The sequence below is a fragment of the Molothrus ater genome, chromosome 3 (assembly GCF_012460135.2).
Source record: "Molothrus ater isolate BHLD 08-10-18 breed brown headed cowbird chromosome 3, BPBGC_Mater_1.1, whole genome shotgun sequence".
Lineage (NCBI taxonomy): Eukaryota > Metazoa > Chordata > Aves > Passeriformes > Icteridae > Molothrus > Molothrus ater.
Window position 1 is genome coordinate 59,060,017 of NC_050480.2, and position 21,489 is coordinate 59,081,505.

Here is a 21,489-nt window from a genome sequence, read left to right on the forward strand (position 1 = left end):
TGGATGAGCTGAAAGAAAAAGCTAGCAGGCATTTTGAATGTGATCTCAGTAGCATCCACATCTGTATGACATTCAGCCTCAATGTGCTTGTGAAAAAAATTGAATGGTTACATCTGCTTATGAAAATTACTTTTAAATGTGTGTGTACTGGTCTCTGTCTCTACTGAAAGCACAGACTAGTTGCTTCTCTTTTTTCCCTGACATCGAATCCTCGTATCGCAGAGATTTCTCTTTTTGCATGCTGTTGTGCACTTCCTGAACATGTGAGAGGGTAATAATTCTCTATATGACTTCCACTGAAGAGGAAATGGATACTTGTCAAAACAATGATGTGCATCTGGAATTCCACCATTCAGGAACTTTATTACACTGGGGCGTTCCAGTTTGCAGTACAAAAATTTCTCAGGTACTAGTACATTATTTTTCACCAAGTTGGCAAGTGTTTTGATTAACTATGTTATTGTAAGTGCCTTGTAAGCATAATGCATGCAAGAGTGAACATAATGTTGTCAGTATAAAAAGAAGCTGGTTTTAATCTTGCCCAATACATTATAAATAGAAAGAATGATAGTTGGAAATTGAATTCTTTATTGTGCCATCTAAAACTCAATCACCTCCAAATCAGAATAATGCAAATAATTTACAGAACTCAAACGGGGTGTTCATTGTCCACCCCCACCCTCCACAGCTTCTTCATTAAGAATTGGAAAAATATAAATGTTTGCCTGTGCTTCAGTGAGATTGTGTGACTGTCATAGAACCAGCCATTTGGCAAGGTGGGATAGAGTGGAAGGATAAGAATGGAGATCGGAGGGACAGCATTGCTCGGAACGAACGAATACTCACTGCTGGTTTTAATCTCTAAAATTGTGGTTATCATGAGGGTTTAATGTGAACAGCCAAAACCCACTGTGATCTTGCAGAGTTGATTTTAAAAACAGGGCAGAGATTTTTCTCAAAATCTGTGTTGATCTTAGTTTGTTGGACAGATGACAGGAAAACAGAGCTGTCTCTTGACCCATGTTCATTTTCTGTCTGCTGGAATGAATTTGGAAATAAATCCCGTTTTTCCACTTGAGCCTGTCCTTCTCTAGCAGTGTCAGGGCCTGGGTGGGGTCACTTGTTCAATACAGCTTTTCAAAATGTTGGATTCTCATCAGATTGCAGCACTTTTTTCAGTGCTGGGGAAGAGCACAAAGCTATCTTGATAAACAGATTATATTTGTGCTTAGGTACTCTGGGAAAGACAAATTTCTTGATTTAAATTAATTGAGACTTACTTACTCTTTGCCTTAATATAGCAGTGTGTTTGTGGATTGAAAGTACAGAAGGAATAGATTTCTGTTATCTCTGGGTATGGCAGAGATGGCACAAAGAGAACTGCAGGATGTGTATTTGCTTAAATGTGATCTCAATTTCCAGTGTGGGCATTGCAACTTGGCTACGTGTAGTATTTATGTTCTGATTTTCTTGAAGGCCTTGGGGTTGAGTTTTACATGTTCCATAGGTGCTGTTACAAACATGATGCAGTTTTCACTGAATTTCATTTGCTTTGGAAAACAGCATTTTGCAACATTATTTTCTTAGTTTTATTACACATTTTTAGACTGCTGCACAGTGTCAGGAGATAAATTTTAACAAAAATAGCTTTTAAAGAATTCTTATGGGTTTTCATGTCTTGTAGTATTGTTTCCTTTCTGGAGTTTTCCTTCAATTGACTTATCCATTAAAACTAAACCTTAAAATTATATATGGATTTCAGTAACCAAGTTATTCACCAGGCAAAATAGATGGCCTGTGGCAGGTGTTCTATGGAAAGTTGAGGCACTTGGGTGATAAGTATGTGTTGTGCTGCTTTAACAGGAAAATGGATTTTGAGAAATGTAATGTTCCAGGATGTAATTTGAGTTTACAGAGAGTAGTGGTGACTTCCCCAGAGTTGCTTTACAGAAATTTGTCAGCATAATAGTTTTATTGTGAAAATATTCTATCTAAACTACAGATACTCACTTTGCAATTTTAGACAGAAGTAGTTTTTTTCTGTCACATTCAATTTGCTGTCTATATCCTTGATTTTTTTCTTTGCTTTCACAGCAATCTTCAGAATTACACTAGTATTTGTCTTACACTGTTGTTTCAGAGCTACCTTATAAATTCTCACCTTCCTATGTAGGAACTTGCCAGTGTTTTATGATATGTTTTCGGTTTTCTGTGCATTGCAAGGAATGGTTACACAGCTACAATAATTTTATCATAGTATAAAAATGAGTTCTAAGAACTTCAATATTTAAATAAGGACAAGAATGTTTGGGAGGGAAATATTGCATGTTTGCAAGTCATCAAGTGTATGATGGCATGGATACAAACATGAAAGCTCATAAAAAACCTATTATTTTCAGTAGTGATGTCATTATCTAGATAGAGGGATGCTTATGTGTATAGCTTCTATTAGCTTAGGGCTGCTAGCCACTATGACATGCCTGTAATTCCCTGGAAACTAGATTTGCTAGACATAATATTCTTTGGAAGAAGACCACTGTGTGCCATTTCTACTCCTGGAGATAAGCATAGACATTATGTGAATATGTGAAAGTATTTAGACGCACACGTGTTCATGTACGCATGTAACTAACTTATATTGTCATGGAGTCATGATTCACTGTCTGGCTCTGAAGTTAGATTTATTAAAATATGTTATGCTAATACTTCTGTAAAACATTCCACCACTTGTCATAATCTGGGAATTACACTTGAAATTGGAGTATTGTTGCTGTTTAAAGTTTGGCCTTTGAAATGTGCTGCTGACTTTCAGAGCTATTATGGCACCATCTGCTGACCAATACACAGAGTGGCAATGTCAGTTTGCTCACCTGGTTACCTCCTGGAGAATGAGCTCCCAGTTTAGGAGGAAGCCAAAGTAGAATCAAGAGGAGAAAGGGCAAATTTTTTATGGGTTTACATTTGGGAAAAACTTTTACTAGGAGATATTATTACAAAGGCTAAGTCAGAATCAATACAGATTTCATTGTCTACTCACCTGACTTATTGCTTAAGCTTCCTCCATGAACTGTGAAGCTTTAAAAGAAGGAATTTGGTTTTTTTTTTTTTTGGCTATATATGGCACAGGATTGTTCTTGGTAATCGGTTTTTCAATGTGTTGCCTTCTGAGCCTGCAATGAAGAGCCATGACAACAGCAGGAGATCTGTCCAGGGCCCAGCTCTGGTGGTCTTGTCACAGCCTGGGAAGCCAATGGACTGTGACAGGCTTCTGCCCTGTGGCTACTGCAGAGACTCACAAAAAAGCCGAGTCTGCAGTCTGTCTCTTCAGCCTCTGCAGTTAACCTTGATTTTTGTGCACAGCGATCATCAGGGAAGGAGCAGACTGGAGCAGTGCTTGATGTTCAGTGTGTGTAAATGCCTAGGTTTGGGTAAAATTGCTAGATATCGTCATTGATTAATCATTTAAAAATAGGTGATTGGATTTTAGGTGCATAAAGGTATTGGATTATATATATATATATATATATATATATATATATATATTTAATTTATTATTTATTATTTATATATATATTTTATATGGTCTTTGACCTTTGTATGATCTATTTTGTTTCGGGAATGTGCTTAAAAATGAATGTAATCCAAATTATTAGATTCAGCTTTCAAAGTATGTTTGTAGGTATAAACACTTCTGTGTATTTATACATACAGAGAAGGATGCAAGTTCCCGTGGGAGAACTAGGGTGGTGTTGGGTTGATATTTGACTGCAGAACAATATTTAATTGGGAACTCTATGATGTGAATGTTGCAAATTGATCTAAGCCAATTGTAGAGATGTTTTTGCTTTCTTAAGGATCTCAAAATTAAAAACTTCATTCTTTAGTAGAATTTATTCCTTGGTGTTTAGAGCACTCCATGTCTTTTCAATTATAGTAATACATTTAAATAATGACTAAAAGGAGAAATTTTATTTACTTTTTTACTTTGTCTGCTTTTAGAATGTGTGTAGGTTATATTGGCACCTTCAGCAAAATGATGCTACACGGAATCATGGTATACCATGAGTTATGTTATTTATATACCTGTGATAAAATGCAAGTCTTAAAATTAGCAGAAATGTAAAATAAAATTATTTGGTTACTACTTTCAGCCAAATTTAAAATATAAATTATTGTACTCTATGGAAAAGAACTGATTTTTGTTTTTGAAAAAATATAGTTGTAGTACCAATCAGATATTACCTACTGTTTAAACCAGATTCTTCTACACTCTCAAATACGAATAACTGTTCCAGCTAGGATTTTACTTCTTTATAACTTTTATATCAACAAATCTTACATGTTGAAAGCAGCAAGCATGAATGATATTTCCTAACCAACTGTGAAATACAGATCAGGCTTCTGCTGAGCTTCAGATCAATAATATGACAAGAAATAAACAACTTTATTTAGGAGCATTTTTGCTTTGTTTTAGGCAGTTGAAATACACATGACCTAGTTTCAGGTTTTTGTGTATATTTTTTCAGATGATAGAAATTTTCTTTGATATATTTTTGGAATTTTTTGTGTGTAGCCCATGTGAGATAAATATTTGGAATATTTATGAAGGTAGTGATTTAAAAAATAAATTATTAATACTATGGTGATCCAGAAAATTACCTGACTTGCACAGACACACATTGGCTTTTAGTGCACTGAGCTGTAATTTATTTCTGTAGAAGTCGGTTGATGTTTTTTTTCCTTTTGTTTCTATGACATGATGGTTTCTCTGTGAATCCTAGTAGACTGATGGAGATAAAACTATCAAAGCGATTTTTATTTCTTGAGTTTGCTATGAATTTCAGTGACAAACTGAAAAAGGAAGAAACAAGTTTAGGGCTGCTTTTTCTACTTTTATGTAGTCAGAAAATAAGTAAAATGAGATCCAGAAATGTATTGAAAAAGGATCTGGATTTGTTCATCTGTGCTGATAAATAAGAAATACTGTAACAGAAGCAGTGGATTAAAGCATCATCAAAGAAAACTTCATTTTATTGCAGTTGGTTTTAATATTGTCTGTGATATTTGAGCTACGCTACTTTTTTCTTTCCCTCTCTTTTTTCCCTTTTGTCTTAAACTTCGTGTTATATTCTGCTTTCAGCTGCGAACTTGGGCCAGCACTAAGTTTCTTCTCCTCAGAGAGAGGAAGGGATGAATGGAGAGGAGTGAGAATATCTGTTGTCTTCAGTTGCTTCCTGATCAGCACCCTTGCTTGGGGAAGTTGGTAGAGTTATAAATGGGGCAGATCATTTGCTTCCTGTAAAAGTGGGACCGGTTTTAACAAACTCACCTTCTCTTCAGAAAGTGCAAAGTGCTTTGCAGTATTTTTTGCCATCCCACCCCAACCTTCATCCTTGCAGTTTAGGTAGTCATTTAGTTGGCCTGAGCCACATTTTCAGGAGGATTACAAAAGATACAGCTGTTATCACTTGTGGTATAATGTTTATAGGTTTGATGTCAATTGCCAAATCTACCGAGAAAGTTCTTTTCCCTGTTCAGACATTGGTAATCCTTTATTTGAGCATCGCCCTAAGGTTCCTTCTCTTTAGTCTACTCTTGCTGCAAGATTGTTTTTCTCCTTTCTCAATTCCAAATGAAACACAGGATTAATGTTACCTTGCAATACAAAAATGTGAGATAAGGAGAACCCTATCAACCCTGTCCTGCTGCAGTTGTTACAGAGCTTACAAAAGATTATAGGGGCAAAAATATTTAGTGTGCTCACACTATGTAGTAAGAATAAATGAGAGTTTACTTGAAGACAAGAAAGCAAGGAAACATGCAGTTGAAGTGAGAATTTCAAATTTGCAATCTGATTTGATTTATTTCTTCCCTATATCACTTCTGAGACAAATGCTGTCTGCTGTTTGTTTCCATTTGCTTTCTGGTGCACTGTTGGCTGTTACGCCAGAGCTGTGTGAGGTCTTCCCTATCAGGGCAGGAGGGAATCAGGAAAAAGACACTTTCAGAAAACCTGGTTTCTTGATTGCTTGACTGTAGTGAAGGTAACATCGGAGGCTTTACAAACTGCAGTAATACAGAACTCCAGTGTTTTGTCCCTCCCTATTTCTGTTTTTTCTGTGAACTACAAAACTGGAGGATCTGACAGAGCATTGAGATAGGGAATGTGAGACCCAATTTTGTTTTTCTCAAGGGATAGCTAATTCTTATACTAGCATGCCACCCTGGAAAAAAGAAATCTATCAAGCAAATGTGGTAGAGAAGGTAGGTGTTTTGGGAAGACTGTAACTTACACTCTTGGTCAGTGCCCTTGTGTAGTTAACTCTTCCACCTCTTCACAGTTAATTCAGAGACTACTGGGGGTATAAAGAAATATACAGGCTCAGCAGAGAGGTGTGCTTCCTTTTGTCAGGTTCTCCTTTCCATTCCTCTTCTCTTCCTCTCCCCTCCCTGCCCTGAAAAGCACTAGAGTTACAAGCTTTTAGGAAATTGAGCTCATGAAAGAAATCTCTCCTGCTGTGGGCATCAAATAAAGGCATTAAGTGAACATGGACAGACCTCTTCAGACCGGGGCTGTAACAAGTTTCCCTTGCTTCTGCAGTATAAAACCAAGTTCTCTGTATAACTTTGATTATGAAAACCTGGACCCTTGAAGATGCAAAACCTTTCTTGTTTTCCATCGAGCGAGTTTGTACCACCCACTGCTGTTCTGTCTAAATTTAATCAGTTAAGATGTGTGACTTGATATTCTCAGTTTCTTTTATTGTTAGAACAATATCATAGGGATGTGTTTCTAGGGTGACTGATTTTGCTTAGCTCTAAGGAATTTTCTGGAGATGTCTCCTTTTTGGCTGTATAATCAAATTGTGGTATTCATTTTGAGAGTGGCATATAATGATTTTTTATTAGTTTGTTCATATATTTCATGCATTTCTGCATATTTTGAAAAGTAAAACAAAAAAGTGCAGGAAATGTAGTGGCTTCCCTAGAACTTCTTTGAAGATTTGTATATCAAGTATTATAAAATTGTTTTAAGCTACTTTCTGAGAAAAAATTGGTTCTTTCTTAGCGATGTATGAAAAAAAAAATCACCACTATCTCTGTTACTTATGAAACCTCCCTTATGAATTCATAAAGCTGTGTGTATTGTTATTCTCTGATCAGCAGAAGTTTCAGTTTTTCTCAGGGAAAGTTTAGTTTGGTTTCTAGATATTGTTAATTTTTCATTTTGATTATAAAGCTTTACACTATTATGTTAATAAGATGCCTACCATTTGGAAAGAACAGGAGCATTTCTGTATGAGACACAAACATAATAGCAAAATGTAATTTGATTAGTAGGAGCTTGAAAACTAGCATACTAATATATGGCTTTAAATAGCAAATTCTTTAATCTCAACAGTCAAATGGAAACCTGCCTTTCAGAGGCCTGTTACCTCTGAGATAAATAGTACCTACATAATGTGTAATACTCTATCACAAGCTTTAATAATAGTATTGAAACTTTAAGGGTTTTATAAAAAGTGGTAGAAATTATTACATAGTAATGTAATGTAATATGCAAGTTATTACATAACTAATATTTAAGCTTGACATGTATTCAGAAGTCTCTAGAGTAGCAGTAAAGGTACTAACTTTTAATTCCTCATTGGGGAATGCTTTGATTTTAGATAGTGAAATGCTAAGTGATGAACAAAAAACCCACACACCATTGTAGCTACTTTGGTCTCAAGATGCTTAATGTGAATTTGTAGATACTTCAAGGCTCCTACGTCTAGGCTTCTTAGTAAGATAACTGTCAAGATGGTGTTTCCTTTGGCTTAGTATTGCTCATCTCTTTGGCCAGAATGGCCTCTCTTGTATATTTAAGTCTCTATTAGCTTCCTTTTTTCTTTCTTTCATATTAGGGATTGGTTTAGTTTAACTGTTTCTGACTGCCTATGGATGTGCTTTGGAAACCTGGAGGCAAAGTGTTACTGCTGCCTTGTGATCTAAACCAGTTCTCACTTGGCTTCAAATGCAGCTTAAAGTGTTGTGCAAGTTAATTGCATCAAGCCTGAGCTTGATAACCTTCTTGACTCTTTTTGGGCACGGGTGGGAGCAGTGGAGATCAGCAGGAGTCCTCAGCCTAAGAGCCTCCTGCCTCTAATGGCATGCAGTGAAGATAATCATAATGGAGAGGGTTCCCATGCTATAAAGATATAAATGTGATTGTAAATCGCTCGCTAAATTTTAGGCCAGAAAAACAGACCATCAATTTAAAATTAATTGTTTTCAGAAGATTGTAAGTAAATACCCATGATGGATAATGAAGTCTAACCATTATAAACTTTTGTTGGACCCTTGTATGCTTATTTTTGTTGGCTCACTTCAATAAATTGGAAAAAAGTACTTATACTACATTTTAGAGCAGTGCAGCACAGTATAGTGCCACACAGATAACAACATTTGTTTATTCTAGTTAATTTTTTTTTCAACAAATACCAATAATGTTAAGTTGAAAGGTTATTATTGCATATCCTGTTGTTACAGTATTGTGATTTATCTTTAATTTCACTGAAGGAAGAGTAAGCAGAAGTGATGAGAATATAAGAGTTACATATGATTTTATGTTGATTGGTATGAAATTCTTATTAAGAACCCAATCTTACCTTAATTAAAAATGTATGCTCCCCAGCATTATTAGTAATTGCAACAATATCACTAACTTACAATTTCACAATTTTTCATACTCACTATCATGCTCACCTTCCTTTTGTACCTATTCTTTGGTAATCTTGCTCTTTTCATTTCTTCCAAGAATTTATTTTAAGTTCAGTAATGTCACTGAATAGTAGGGGGGTTGTACCTACCATTTCTACTAGAGAAGGTGGTTGCTCTTCTGAAGATTCATTTTCTGGGTCTGCTAAGGAGGCTCAGTAAAAAGAAAACTGAAGTTACCTCTGAAATAATCTTGGTCAATAACATTAATACCTTATAATAAAACAAATGCCGTTCAGTGAGCACACTTGAAATTTTTTCAAGGAGAAGGAAGCTGTAGATCTTTTATCTGTAGAGCACTAAGTTTTAGCTTACTGGTCTTACTTGTAAACTCAAAATTTGAAAAAAAAAGTATTTCTTTAACTCTACTAAGTTTAATAATCTACAAGAGTTTATGAACTGCTACAAATTACTGCAAATAATTAGTTAGTAAAGGTTGTGATGCTGCATATCAAAACTATTTTTATTGTTGCTTCTTTTAGTGTCAGTTGTGATAATGACAACTGAAGTTGGTTCAGAGACCGAAGTAAAGAAGGATTCTGAGCAGCTGGGACCAGACAAAGCCAAGGACAAGCCTGAAGAAACATCAGAGACTCCAGGAGATCAAAAGTCCAGGGAAACATCCTCTGGAGAAGCTCAAGATTCTTCTGTCCCAGCACCAACCAGCCAAAGTAGTCCAGGTAGCCAGAAGAAGGAAAAATCTTCGCCTGAAAGCAAGGGTATTTCTCGTTTCCTTCCCCCTTGGCTTAAGAAACAGAAGTCATACACCTTGGCAGAGCCCAAAGATGAGCCCAAGAAGAAGGCCACAGGGGAAGAGCAAGTAGTTGAAGAAAGTGAAAGCCAGGCACTAGGAGGGGTGGCTCAGCCGAGAAGAGCTTGGAAGAAGCAACTGAAAACCGGCAGATGCTAAAGCAGATGACAAAGAAAAACACTCCATTAGCAGTGCTGAAATACAGGTACGTGTGGGAAGGCTCACGGGTGCTTTGGAGTAATTTTAATGAAACCTGATTAATGAATTATGTAATTCTTGTAAAGCTTTGTTAGGATCATATTGGGGAAAAAATGACAGCTATTCCACTTGCTAGGTTCCAGTCCTGCTTTCTGTGAAATTGCATGTCAGCTCTTAACATTCATATTCTAGGGTGGCAAAGGCAGATAGAGAATGTTATGTATGAGGAGGTGCTGGCACAGTTGACACTGGTCAGCCTGAGGAAGAGAAGGAGGAAGGGGAATCTTATCAGTATGTGTTAATACCTGAATGGAAGCAATGCTGAGTAGCCAGATCCTTCTCAGTGGTATGCAGTTACATGACCAAAGGCAAGGGACCCAAATTAAACCCATGAAATTACATCTCAAATCACAGGAAATCTTTTTTACTCTGATGGGGACAGGACCTTTCCTTGACAAGGGACATGGCCAGGTGGTGGTGGTGCAGATTATAGGCCCCCTAAGGGTGGTAAAGGGGTGGGTCAGACATTGAAACAGATCAGCCAGAGATACTGTGGAGTCTTCCCCTATGAAAATATCCAAAACTCAACCAGATATGGTCCTGGGCAAATTGTCCTCTGTGACCCTAGCAGCATTGGACTAGATCTCAAGAGATCCCTTCAAACCTCAACCATTCTGTGATTCTGTATCACTTGGCTTTCATAAGCACTGGGGTTTTGTTTAGTATAACTCCTGGAGCTTCTTAATAAATTTGTTTCTCTTTGGAAGAAAGCCAATAACTCATATTAAAAAAAATGGAAATCTTATTTCAAGGAAAGGGGATAAAAGGCACCTCCTCTGGTTTTACAGCAAGAATATCTGGTCCCTAAAAGAAGACCTTAGTGCTTATGCTGGTTATTGTGTTTCCAGTATGTGCATAACTTTAATGAATGAATGGTTACTGACTTAGTTATTAGTAGCTTATAAAAGGAATGGACAAGTGTAAAAAATTCTCCTTCCTGAGTTTAACTGTATTTTATATAGCCTTCCAAAGAAGATGGTAAAGAAAAAGAAGTAGAGGAAGTTGCAGAGAAAAAGGAAGAAACACAAGAAGAAAAAGAAAAAAGGGAGACAAAAGAAGTGCAGACAGCTGAAATTAAAATAGATAACCTTCCTAAGAAGTCTCCAAAGAAAATCAAAACTGTGCAGTGTAAGGTGATGCTTCTGGATGGCACGGAATACAGCTGTGACCTAGAGGTAAGGCATCAAATTATATAAAGAGCTTTTTCTGTAGGGAAAAGAAAACTTGCTCTCTTTGTACCTAGTGTTTAACACTATCACTAGGACTAATTTAACGTTTCAGTTTAAGATTCTATCTTTAAAACCATATCAGTTTGTTCCTAAAAATGCCCTCTGCAGTACACCTGCTGATTATTTGACAGCTCAAACTTGATTATTTTTCTAAAACATTAAGTCTTTACTGGAGATAGTGGGACATGTGCTGATAAAGTTTTCTTCAAAAAGAGTTCATCAATTTTTTTTTAAAGTTATCTCAGCTGGAGATAATTTCTTTTATCCTTTGAAGTTTAAAAAGTTTAAATTTTTCTTCAGAAAGCAAAATTCCATTACGGCTATAAAACACATATTTGCAATTCTGTTCTAGTTCCACATTTTCACAAAAATTGACTGCAGAGTAGTAACCCTGGAATAGTTGTTGGTTTGGGATTTTTTTTCCCACATAAATCAGGATTTTTAAATCTGAATGGCATCTCTGTTTTAATTAAAGGCTATGTGAGTTTTATCATCCTGGGCTTTTTCCCCAACCTAAAATGAGACTTAAATGAAGTGGTGGCTTAGCATAGATCTAAGAATATACCATTTTGTATTTATAACTCAGTATTTTAAGTCTGTCATGATCCAGTGAAGTCATTTGCCAAGAAATAAGTTTTCTCATTATTTGCAGTAAAAGTTTCCTGTAAGAACAATAGTAAAAGTAATTAAAGAGGGGAAAAAGTCGTGAAGAAACAATTTGTTTTATATGTTAATTTGAATTCTTTATAGGACATGAGCAGTGCTGACTGCAATTTTATGGATGAATTCGTGTTCTTAAATACATATAGAGTTTTTTATGCTCTACTACCATATCAAAATATTTAAAGTCTCAGAAAGCTATATCAACTGATAACTGAAATTTCAGTTTGTGCTTTCTGCAAAAGATCCTAGTATATTTCCGATACTCTTTTTTAGTCTTCCTCCAATATTTAGTGTTTGGGTAAATGTTGGTTTATTTCTGCTTTTTCAAAGTTACTGAAATGATATAAGAATTAAAAAGCAAAGAAACAAAATTTTTGCAGTCAAAGTCTAGTTTACTTTGTTTGACTTCCTAGTACATCAGGTTTTAGTTTGGGCAATTGTCATGATTTTCACATTCCTGATGCCTTTTCCAGTATACTATGGACTGTAAACCAGCTTCTTTATATTTAAAATATTATACTTGCTAATGGCAAAGTAAAACTGAAAAATACCTTGTTTTCATTACTGTTATATAATAGCTTTTGGTAGAATCCTGTCTTTTTCTAATACTCATTCTAAACCTTCATGATAATCAGTAATAAATTCTGACCTAATGCACTATTGGGGATTTTTCTGTTTGACTTGCAATCCTATTCCTTTTTCCTTTTAGAACTGCATCAATTTGTATTCACATAAACTAAAAGGACTGTGAAAGAAAACAAAACATGAAGAAAAAACCTCATTAATTTGGTCTCTGTTAAATTTTGCCAGTTGTTCATTCCTACTGTATGTGTCTTTATATAAGGCAATAGCTGGGTGCAAGCATAAAAGGAAAGAAAGCCATGATGCAGTAGCTTCAGTGTCAGCACACAGATCAAGGCTGATCAGGATTCTCACCAGTAACTAAATACTGAGCATTTTGTGGCCAATTAGTAGATATAATATTATACAATTAATTAGTAACAGTGATGAATCATGATATGAGGACTTAATACTTGAGTTCAGCTATTGTATACCTTAGATTCACTAAAATCTAAAAAGAAAATCTTGAATTAATAGTAATGTTTTGTTTCTTAAAAAATAAGTGTTGATGCATTATTCTTAGAACATAAGCTATTTCAGTCAGAAAAACTTTACTCTTCCAGCTTGAGTATGTTCTAATCAGTAAATGGTTAATGGCAAAAGCTTGGAGATGTGATTTGGAAACTAATGGAAAAAGGGAGGGTTATGGTTACGTGTGAGAACATTTGAGATGGAGAGACAAGTCACATGGGACCTTATAGAATACACCCAGCAGTACTCAGTGAGTTGGCTGATGTTCCTTCAAGGCCTAACTTGACCATATTGGAACTGTCCCAGCAGTTAGGGGAACTTCCTGGGATTTTTTTTTTGGGGGGGGGAAGCAAATGTCATTCCTATTTTCAAGAATCTTTTTTTAAATGCCATCTTAGGTTCTTAAAATTCATCATTTTGTGTATGGCCCTTTTAGAAATACGGTTAGATCTCACTTATTTTTGCTCTCAGAAAAAGAGGTTGCATGAAATTTCACGTGTTCATCATGGCTGTCCAAGTACCTGTTTTTCTCTATTTTTTTTGTGTTTTTTTTTTTTTTTTTAAGTAAGATTAATCCCTAAGTAATTGAGAATGCTTAGGCTTTTTCTGCACTTGTACAGTTACAAGCCTGCACTTTAAGACTTCATACTGTCTGGAAGGGCAGATGGGTTCAGGTATAATATCTCTAGCATTTCCTATTAACAGCTTCTAAAATAGCAGCTCTTTTGTTACTGCTCATTGAATTCCATGACATATGCCAGTTGTTTAGTCTGGCACCTCTCTCTTAATTTTCTTCTATTTTTCTGTATTATAAGAAGCACTCTAATATAGATTGAGATGCTAGATGAAGAGTTCTGACAGGGTTTTTTTTAATTTTCATTCTGTTTTCTGTCCATCCTGTTCATAATTTTTCCTGAGAGAGCAGAATATCCACTGACAATAGTCTGTGTGCTTAGGAAGAAATGCCATTTCAGTAGACCAGAAACTGCTCTCTAAACTCCTGTCCATGTGATAGTTAGATTTCTATCCTGCTTTATATTCCCTTTTGCTTTGTGTGCTTAATTTAGTTTTAGACATACTTGTGGTTATGTTTCTTCAGCTCCAGTGATTTAAAACATTTCAACATACTTAATTTTTTATAACACGATTTTCAATTTTGAATAGGAAAAGAAGGAAACATTGTTTCATATAATGTTTTGTACAAAACCCAATTTTTACACATATCCAACCACCCCCTCCCCCAGTTTTCATTCCCCTCCAACACTGAAGCTGATTTTATTTCTTATTTTGCAAAGTAACATTTGGTACATAATAAATTAGAATGATTTCTCAAAGATGACTGAAATAGTTTTTTTTTCAAGCTTAAAAAATTGATATTTCAATTCAGGAAAATATTGGTGAGCTTTTACAAAATATGTGTAACAGTTGTATTAGAAAAGAGGCTACAGTTTTTGCTTAAGGTTGGTGTTTAATGACAGTTCATCTGGAATTAGTTTTTAAAAAATGTATAATCTCTGAGATTTAGACTAGGCAGCAAAAGCTTTATAGAGGTTGTTCTGAACCAGACTCTCCATGCTTCACTAGACATTTCTAGAAATTTAATATTTACCAAGTGACAAGTGGATGTCCTAACTTGCTGTAACTTGAGTTAAGCTATATTTTGAAACATTTCAGTTCCATAGTATGAAGCTGAGATAGGCAGAGGGATTAATTTATGTGATTTGGTCAAGTCCTGTAATTGTAATGTGGCTGAAACAAATTTGTGTCTGTTGATATACTTGTTTTCTGTCCTGGCTACCACAGATTGGTTTGTGTAATAATAATCTTTATATTCTCATGGATCTTCTTGTCTTGGTATGGCAAGATCCCCTGTAAGCAAGAGGTTAATGCTGCATTATTGTCAGCTGAAAAGGACACAGGTGGAAGTAGTTTTTGCATAAAGAAATGGTATATCATGTCACTTTTTTTTTTTTTTGGTACTCTGGAATTTTCAGATGAGCGGTTTTGGAGCAAATATGCGTAAGAAAAGGAATATATATGTGCTATTTTTAAAAAAATCCAGTTAAAAACCTAATTATAGCATTAAAAATTTGCATTGTATGTGCATTTTTTCTAACTGGAGCTAGATCGGTTTATTTTGGATAGGTTAGGTACGTCTGCAAAATTAGCATCTCTTATGTTAATAAAAAAGGGATTTATTACAATTTAAAGTCTGGTTAATATGAAATTGATGTAACTTCTGCCTAATGAGGCATTTTCTTGGAATCTGTATTGAGTTAAAGCACCTTTTGGAAAAAAGAAGTATATGTGACATACAAGTTGCATTGAGAAATATATCAGAGTAAACAAAAACTGGTTTCTGTGACAAAATATTCTGAAAGTGAAGTCCTGTGGTGATTGGTACAGAATAAAAATGGGTGGGAGGTGCTCACTTGGAAAGACTATAGCTTTAAGATGTTGAGATAGTATACTTATATATGAAATTGTGGGGAAAAAAGGAAGTTCACTCCTGGTGAATTAGCATGTTTTTAATAGGATATTAAAACATCTTTGCAAATGACTGTAATTTGATGCTGTTCTTCCATAGTTCAGAATTTGTCATTAAATATTGCTGTAGGAGTACAGGTACATTTGAACCTTTCTTGTTTCCTTGCCACTTGGGTTTTATGTATTGGTAATTACTTTAAGTTCTTTTTTGCAGCCACCTAGTGTTATTTGACAGTGGAGTTATTTCTTCTGGCTTGTTGTTGCATGTCTTTCACATTGCCTCAGGCATGCCTGACATGGTTATCTTTAGATTTCAGTATAAAGCAAGTCTCAGATATTTGTCTTTTTGATGTTACTTTGTAAATTAATTTATCACTTCTGAGAGTCATCTATTCTTTCCCTGAGCACTCTTTATTTTGCCTTAGTAGATCTTTGAGTAATGTGAACTTGACAGTTTGAACTTAAAGTCAGTAATTCTTTATCTGTGGAACTGTTTGAACAGGTATTTCGGTTTCTTTTGTGATTATTTCTTTTTACTTCTCACCTGTCTTTGTACTTTCATTACTTTTGAAGATGCAAATTTGAAGGACCTGGTTTGTAATCTTTCTGGAGTATAGCTTCTCCAAATATCCTTGTCTGAACGCCAGTGTAGATACAACACCCAAGGTACTCCACTGTTGCCTGGAGAAGTCCATGACATGAGAGCTAAACCTCGTGCTAGGTGAAACTTGTTCTTCGATTCTTTGTAATTTGAAATTCTCACTGTAGTGTTTTGTGGTTTTTGATCTTTCCCAGAAATGAACTGCATTCAGTTCACCAGTGCAGAGATGCTGATTGTAATCTTGCATGGTTGATAAAATGTGGTCTGCATCTCGGCTGCTTGCTCTGGGAAATTAAAATTTGAGTGGGAATATGTTACAAACATTTATACAAGCCACTCTTCAAACTTGCTTTATATTGTTATTTCGGAACCTGTGAAGTTTTATAAGACAGCAAAAATATCCTCCATTACAATGTTATGTTAAATTCGTTTAACTTTAGTATTTTAGTTCCTGAAGTCCATAGGTTCCATATTAATACAATAGATGATTTTCTGTGCTCTGTTGCTTTAAAGGAATCTTCTGAAATAAATCACAAAATAATATTGCATGCAAGTACTTTACTAAACAACAGGAGTTACATGTATGCAATATGTGCATTCATAGAGCATGAGCAATTAATTGAATTATTTTAAGCTTAAAACTATTGTAACTCCTAAAGATAACACCTACTTAGCCTCAGAATCTTCAGAGTAATATGTGAATACCTGGAGAGATGGAAAGAGGAAGAAGCTATTGTTGAATAGTTCTGGGGGAGCATGACTTAAAACAACTTTAACAGGCTGTGAATTGTTAAAAAACTTTCAGTTACCTTTCATTACTTTAAAGAGAGTTAAAGGAATAACAGCCTGTAAGTTTATCACAGACAGTTCTCAAGGTACTGAGGATGAAAGCTAATGAGTGGTATTTGCCAAAGACTGTGACTGAACATTTGTGCTTCCTTGAAATGACAGAACCATATTAAAGGATAAAATAACCTTAGTTCATGATTCAATAGCGTAATATTTGAGATGGCAGTTGAGTTTTAATAGCTTGAATGTGCAGACTATTGGAATATTTAAGACTTAATTTTTAGGAGGAATTTTAATTTTTTTAGCACAGTGCAAATGATGTAATTTTGACCTACTCCTTTCCTGATAATTGATCTCTATGGGAGGTGTAAATTACTAATGTGTTACTGTGAACTACATGTATCTCCTGCTTTTGTGGAGGAAATAAATTTGCTTTTTTCCTCTCATTCTGTGGTTTTGTAGAGAGTTGTGAAGAAATTCTGTCACTGAATTTGGGATCTGCAGTAAAGACTGGTTTAGACTTTCTGTTTGAAATATAAACTGTGTTTCAGTAGAGAATAACACAGTTCAAAGAAACAAAAAGAAGTGCTAAGTGCATAATGATTGCTAGTTAGAAGCAAATGAAGATCCTGTTGGGTTTGTTTACTGCATTCAGTCAGTGGTCTAATTAAATATTTATGACAAAAGGCATTTAAAGGATGCCAGCACTGACCGTATTTTATGCACGTATGAACAAGTGAAATATATCAGGGTTGACACAGACTCTATGGTTACTTACAGTTTGCTAATACCAAGTAAAAATATGTTTGCTCAATGTACAATTAAGATCAGTCTTTAACCCTGAATTAAGAAAACTCTGAATGAAGCTGATATGGAACAGATGTTTAATTGTAGCTGAGTTTTGATTTGCAAAGCTTTTTCTGACTGCTCAGATGTCTAGTCTAGGTTTATTCAAGCACTTAAGTGGTCTGTTTAAAGTATGACATCTTTTATTTAGAAAAAGGAAAATAGGGATGATGTTAAATTTGGCACATTCTTAAAATATTTGTCTAGATTCAACAGACACCACCAAAAGTAATGTTTATGAGTGAAGTCATCTCAGTCCCTGGGGATTTTTTGCCTTCCTCTGCACCATTGAGCATGGCTCCTTGCCAAGGGCTCCTTTGGGCCATTCTGCCTATGTTCTCTCCTGCTGCTTTTGTGCCTCCAAGGCACCACTCATTCTCTTCCTCTCTGCCTTTCTTTGCCACTCCAAGTTTGTAGCAAGAGTGAACTCCTGTATTCCCTTGGTTTGGTTTTCCCCAGGGTTCTTGTTTGTACAAGGCACTCTGGTTTGCTGCAGCATCAGGAGCTGGCACTTTTCAGCTCTCCCTGCATGAAATACAGGTGCAGGCCAGGCATGAGAGCACTTTTCATGCATCACTGGCCAAGAAGAAGCACAGCAAAGCAATTTTTTGCAGCCAAAAAAAATATGCTTGTCATTGATATGCATCATACTTTTAAAAACAACCCAGGCTGTTGCACATCTCCTCCTCTCTTCGTTTGACCAATCCTTATTCTTCAGGTCTCGGGAAAAGGGACTGCCTGGTTCATATTCCAGCTTCTCCTTTCTGTGGCCTGGCCTTTGCCAGACTGCAAAGGATGTTTTGATTTTTTTAAACAAAACTGGGGGAATGCTTTAGCCTGGGCCTGGCTACAGAATTGCATTGTGTTAATGCCTGTGAGCACTGGCTCTTAAACTGATTCAGAAAAATAAAATGAAATTCAATCATTTTTCCTCCTATAAATATGTGTCTTTGAAAATGTTTTTGGAGCTGAAAAACTCCTGGCATTCAGGCAAAAACCAGTCTCTTAGTTAGTCAGCTCCTGGTTACTGCTCCTGTGCTTGCCTGTAGACACTTGTGGTTAGTCACTAACAAGGGAGATGGACCCTTGCTCTCATGGGGTTCTGTTGTTCTCAAATGTAATAAAATGTTTTATTACATTTCTCCAAGGGAAATGGCTCAATCATTTCTAAAAATGAGGACGAGAAGAAAACAAAACTCTAGGGAAATAATAGGTATTGAACACTTCAAAAAGTCACTTGGTTTGGAAGCATGTCCTGCATTCGGCGAAGGGTTTGATCTCTGAAGAGATTTGTGGAATTCTGCCATTCTGTGGAAACACGGATTAACTGAATGAACACAGCAAACTTGAAAACTGTACTTGTTTTTGTTGGCTTTTTTCCCCCCAGATTTATTCAAATGGTTACATAAGTTTGAGATAATCCACATCTCTCAGACCCATCAGATGGTACATGCCTCCTCCCCACACAGAGACATTCAATGCCTAGGCTGGGACATGATTGCCCTATTCAATCCTTTCTGCTAGTGCAGGGCTGGGAAGAAATGTTGAGATTTCCCTCTGCCTGTACTGCTACAGAAACAAGAAGGAAGGAAAAAGAATAGGATAGATTGTTTCAGGTGGAAAGGACCTCCAATGATCATCGAGTTCTGCTGCCTGATGACCAACCCTTTAAGGGTAAGGAAGCACCCATGCCACAAGGGCTGACCTAAAGGTCATGTCCAAATGACTTTTAAACACTGACATGCTTGGGGCATCAGTCACCTCCTAGGAAGCTATTACACTGGTTGATCACCCCTGTGGTAAAGAAATGCTTCCTAATGTCACATCTAAACCTTCCATGGTGCAGCTTTGAACTGCTTTGACATGTTCCCATGTGTCCTGTCACTGCTCCCATGGAGAAGAGCTCAGCACCTGCTTCTTCACCTTCTTCAGGAAGCTGTAGGGAGCAATGAGGCCACCCCTCAGCCTCTCTTTCTCTAACATAGACAAGCCCAAAGTCCTAAGCCAGTCCTCATTAGGACATTCCTTCCAGCCCTTTCCCCAGCTTTGTTGTTGCCTTCTGGACATATCCAGGGACCGTCACATCCCTCTTAATCTGTGGGCCCCAGAACTGTTTACAGTACTCCAGGTGTGGCTGTACCAAAGCTGAGTGCAGCAGGATAATCACCTCTTTTGTCTGAATGGTTGAACACAGGGTTTGGTGCATCCCAGGATGGGGTTTGCCCTCCTGGCTGCCCAGGCTCTCCCTGCTGGCTCACACTGAGCTGCTGCTGACCAGCACTCCCAGATCCATTTCTGCAGGGCTGGTCTCCAGCCACTCCTCTCCCAGTTTACGCTTGTGCCCAGCATTACTCTGTAACAGATACAGATTCTGGCATTTGATAAATTTCCTGCCACTGACTGCCCAATGCTCTGATCTATCCACATTGCTCTGTAGGGTTTCTCATCCCTTAAGGGAGTGAGTAGCACCTCCCACTTGAGTATCACCAGCAAACTTGCTAATGGTGCATTCAACTCCTGCATCCCTATCATAGATAAATCTATGGAACAGAACTGGTAGCTGTGAATGTTTATATTGCATCAGTAGTTGGCAGCTCATATATAGCCAAACAGATCCATGATATCCTAATTCCCAATTGCATAGAAATTTCCATTGTGTATGTCAGCTGCAATTGCTTTGCTCTGGTTTGCTCTTTTTTTGAAAAGGACATAAAGGACGGAAAAATTCTACCTCTGGTTTTACGAGGTGGTTGCATTATGAAGTGGCATCTGCAGAGTCTAAATACAGGCTTGAAATTGGTACTAGAATAGCCTTGGTTACATGTGTTCTTTTTATGTTCTCACTTAAAGCATAACTTGGCAGCAATACAGAATACTGCTGATCTGAGTACTCTTGTGTTTTAAACTGCTAGGCTCTGTGAACATCTCCTCACTTCTCACTCTCTTGGTATGGCTAGGTTGAATGTGCTCCCCTTTTTGTGGAAGCAAGGATGGACTTACATTTTTACTGATATTTCTGCATTATAATTTTGGAACAGGAATATTTGTTGTGCTATAAACACATGTGTGTATATATGGATGCATAAATATGTATGTATGCATAGGTATAATAAGAATAGTGATTATAATTTACACATTGGTTGTTACTATCGGTTGACATCTCAAACACGTGGTAGAAAATTTAATGGAATCCATTTTATAAAGTAATAAACTGTGCAAACCATGATGCTGCCTTCTTAAGAGTGCCCTACTCTATTAAAATATTTCTAGCTTCTGAACTGACTAGTTATCTTCAGTTCAAGTTAGAGACATTCTACTAGGAACATGAGTTTTCCCAGAAAAGTTATGTTATCCTGTCATTGAAACTGTGTAGTAATGCCTGTCCCCAAATGGCTTACAAAGAAATTGCACTTGAAAAGTTTTGTTTTGCAAATTAAATATTCCTTTAGATTTTTAAAGCTTTATCACTATATCACTCTCTCTATATATACACACCCACGCACACATATATGAAATAACTCAGAGTGTGTGAATATATGTGAAATAACTCAGAGTCTTTCAATTCTGCAAGTAGGATCTTCTAATGAAAACCATTGCTAGTAGTGAGAGGCTTCTTATACTTTTTAATCCATAACAGAGCTCTATAAATACTAATTGCTGATGGTATAATGTCTTTTCATTTTGCTGCTGTCTAGAATGTAGACTCATACACTTGGGCTTTGTGACATGGTAGTGTTTTTCCTTATGTGGAAGAACCATGAATTGACAAAAAGATGTTTAAAGATACAATAGACACTACTTAGTGTATCTAAGTTCTTTGTTTATTATGACTTCCTAATAAGAAGCTATGCAATATTTTACAGTTATACTTGCAATATATTTCCTGTACATTTGCCTGCCTTGTGTTTCTAAATGTCAAAGACTTGTTATTAACTGTGAGTTTTTATAAACTTTATAAAAAAGCATCTGATTCTAGATGTGGTCTTGCTGTATGGGGTACATTATTTTGCACT

The 21,489-nt window shown here is 36.3% G+C and overlaps 1 protein-coding gene across 1 annotated transcript in view; it reads left to right on the forward strand.

The window, feature by feature from the left end:
* The window catches only part of EPB41L2 (erythrocyte membrane protein band 4.1 like 2), a 108,719-nt gene that overhangs the window by 38,200 nt on the left and 49,030 nt on the right, over positions 1 to 21,489 (forward strand). The window contains 4 exon segments of the mRNA XM_054514141.1: positions 9,243 to 9,623; positions 9,626 to 9,661; positions 9,664 to 9,716; positions 10,732 to 10,944. Coding sequence (XP_054370116.1) covers positions 9,257 to 9,623; positions 9,626 to 9,661; positions 9,664 to 9,716; positions 10,732 to 10,944 — 669 coding nt within the window. The 5' untranslated portion in view covers positions 9,243 to 9,256.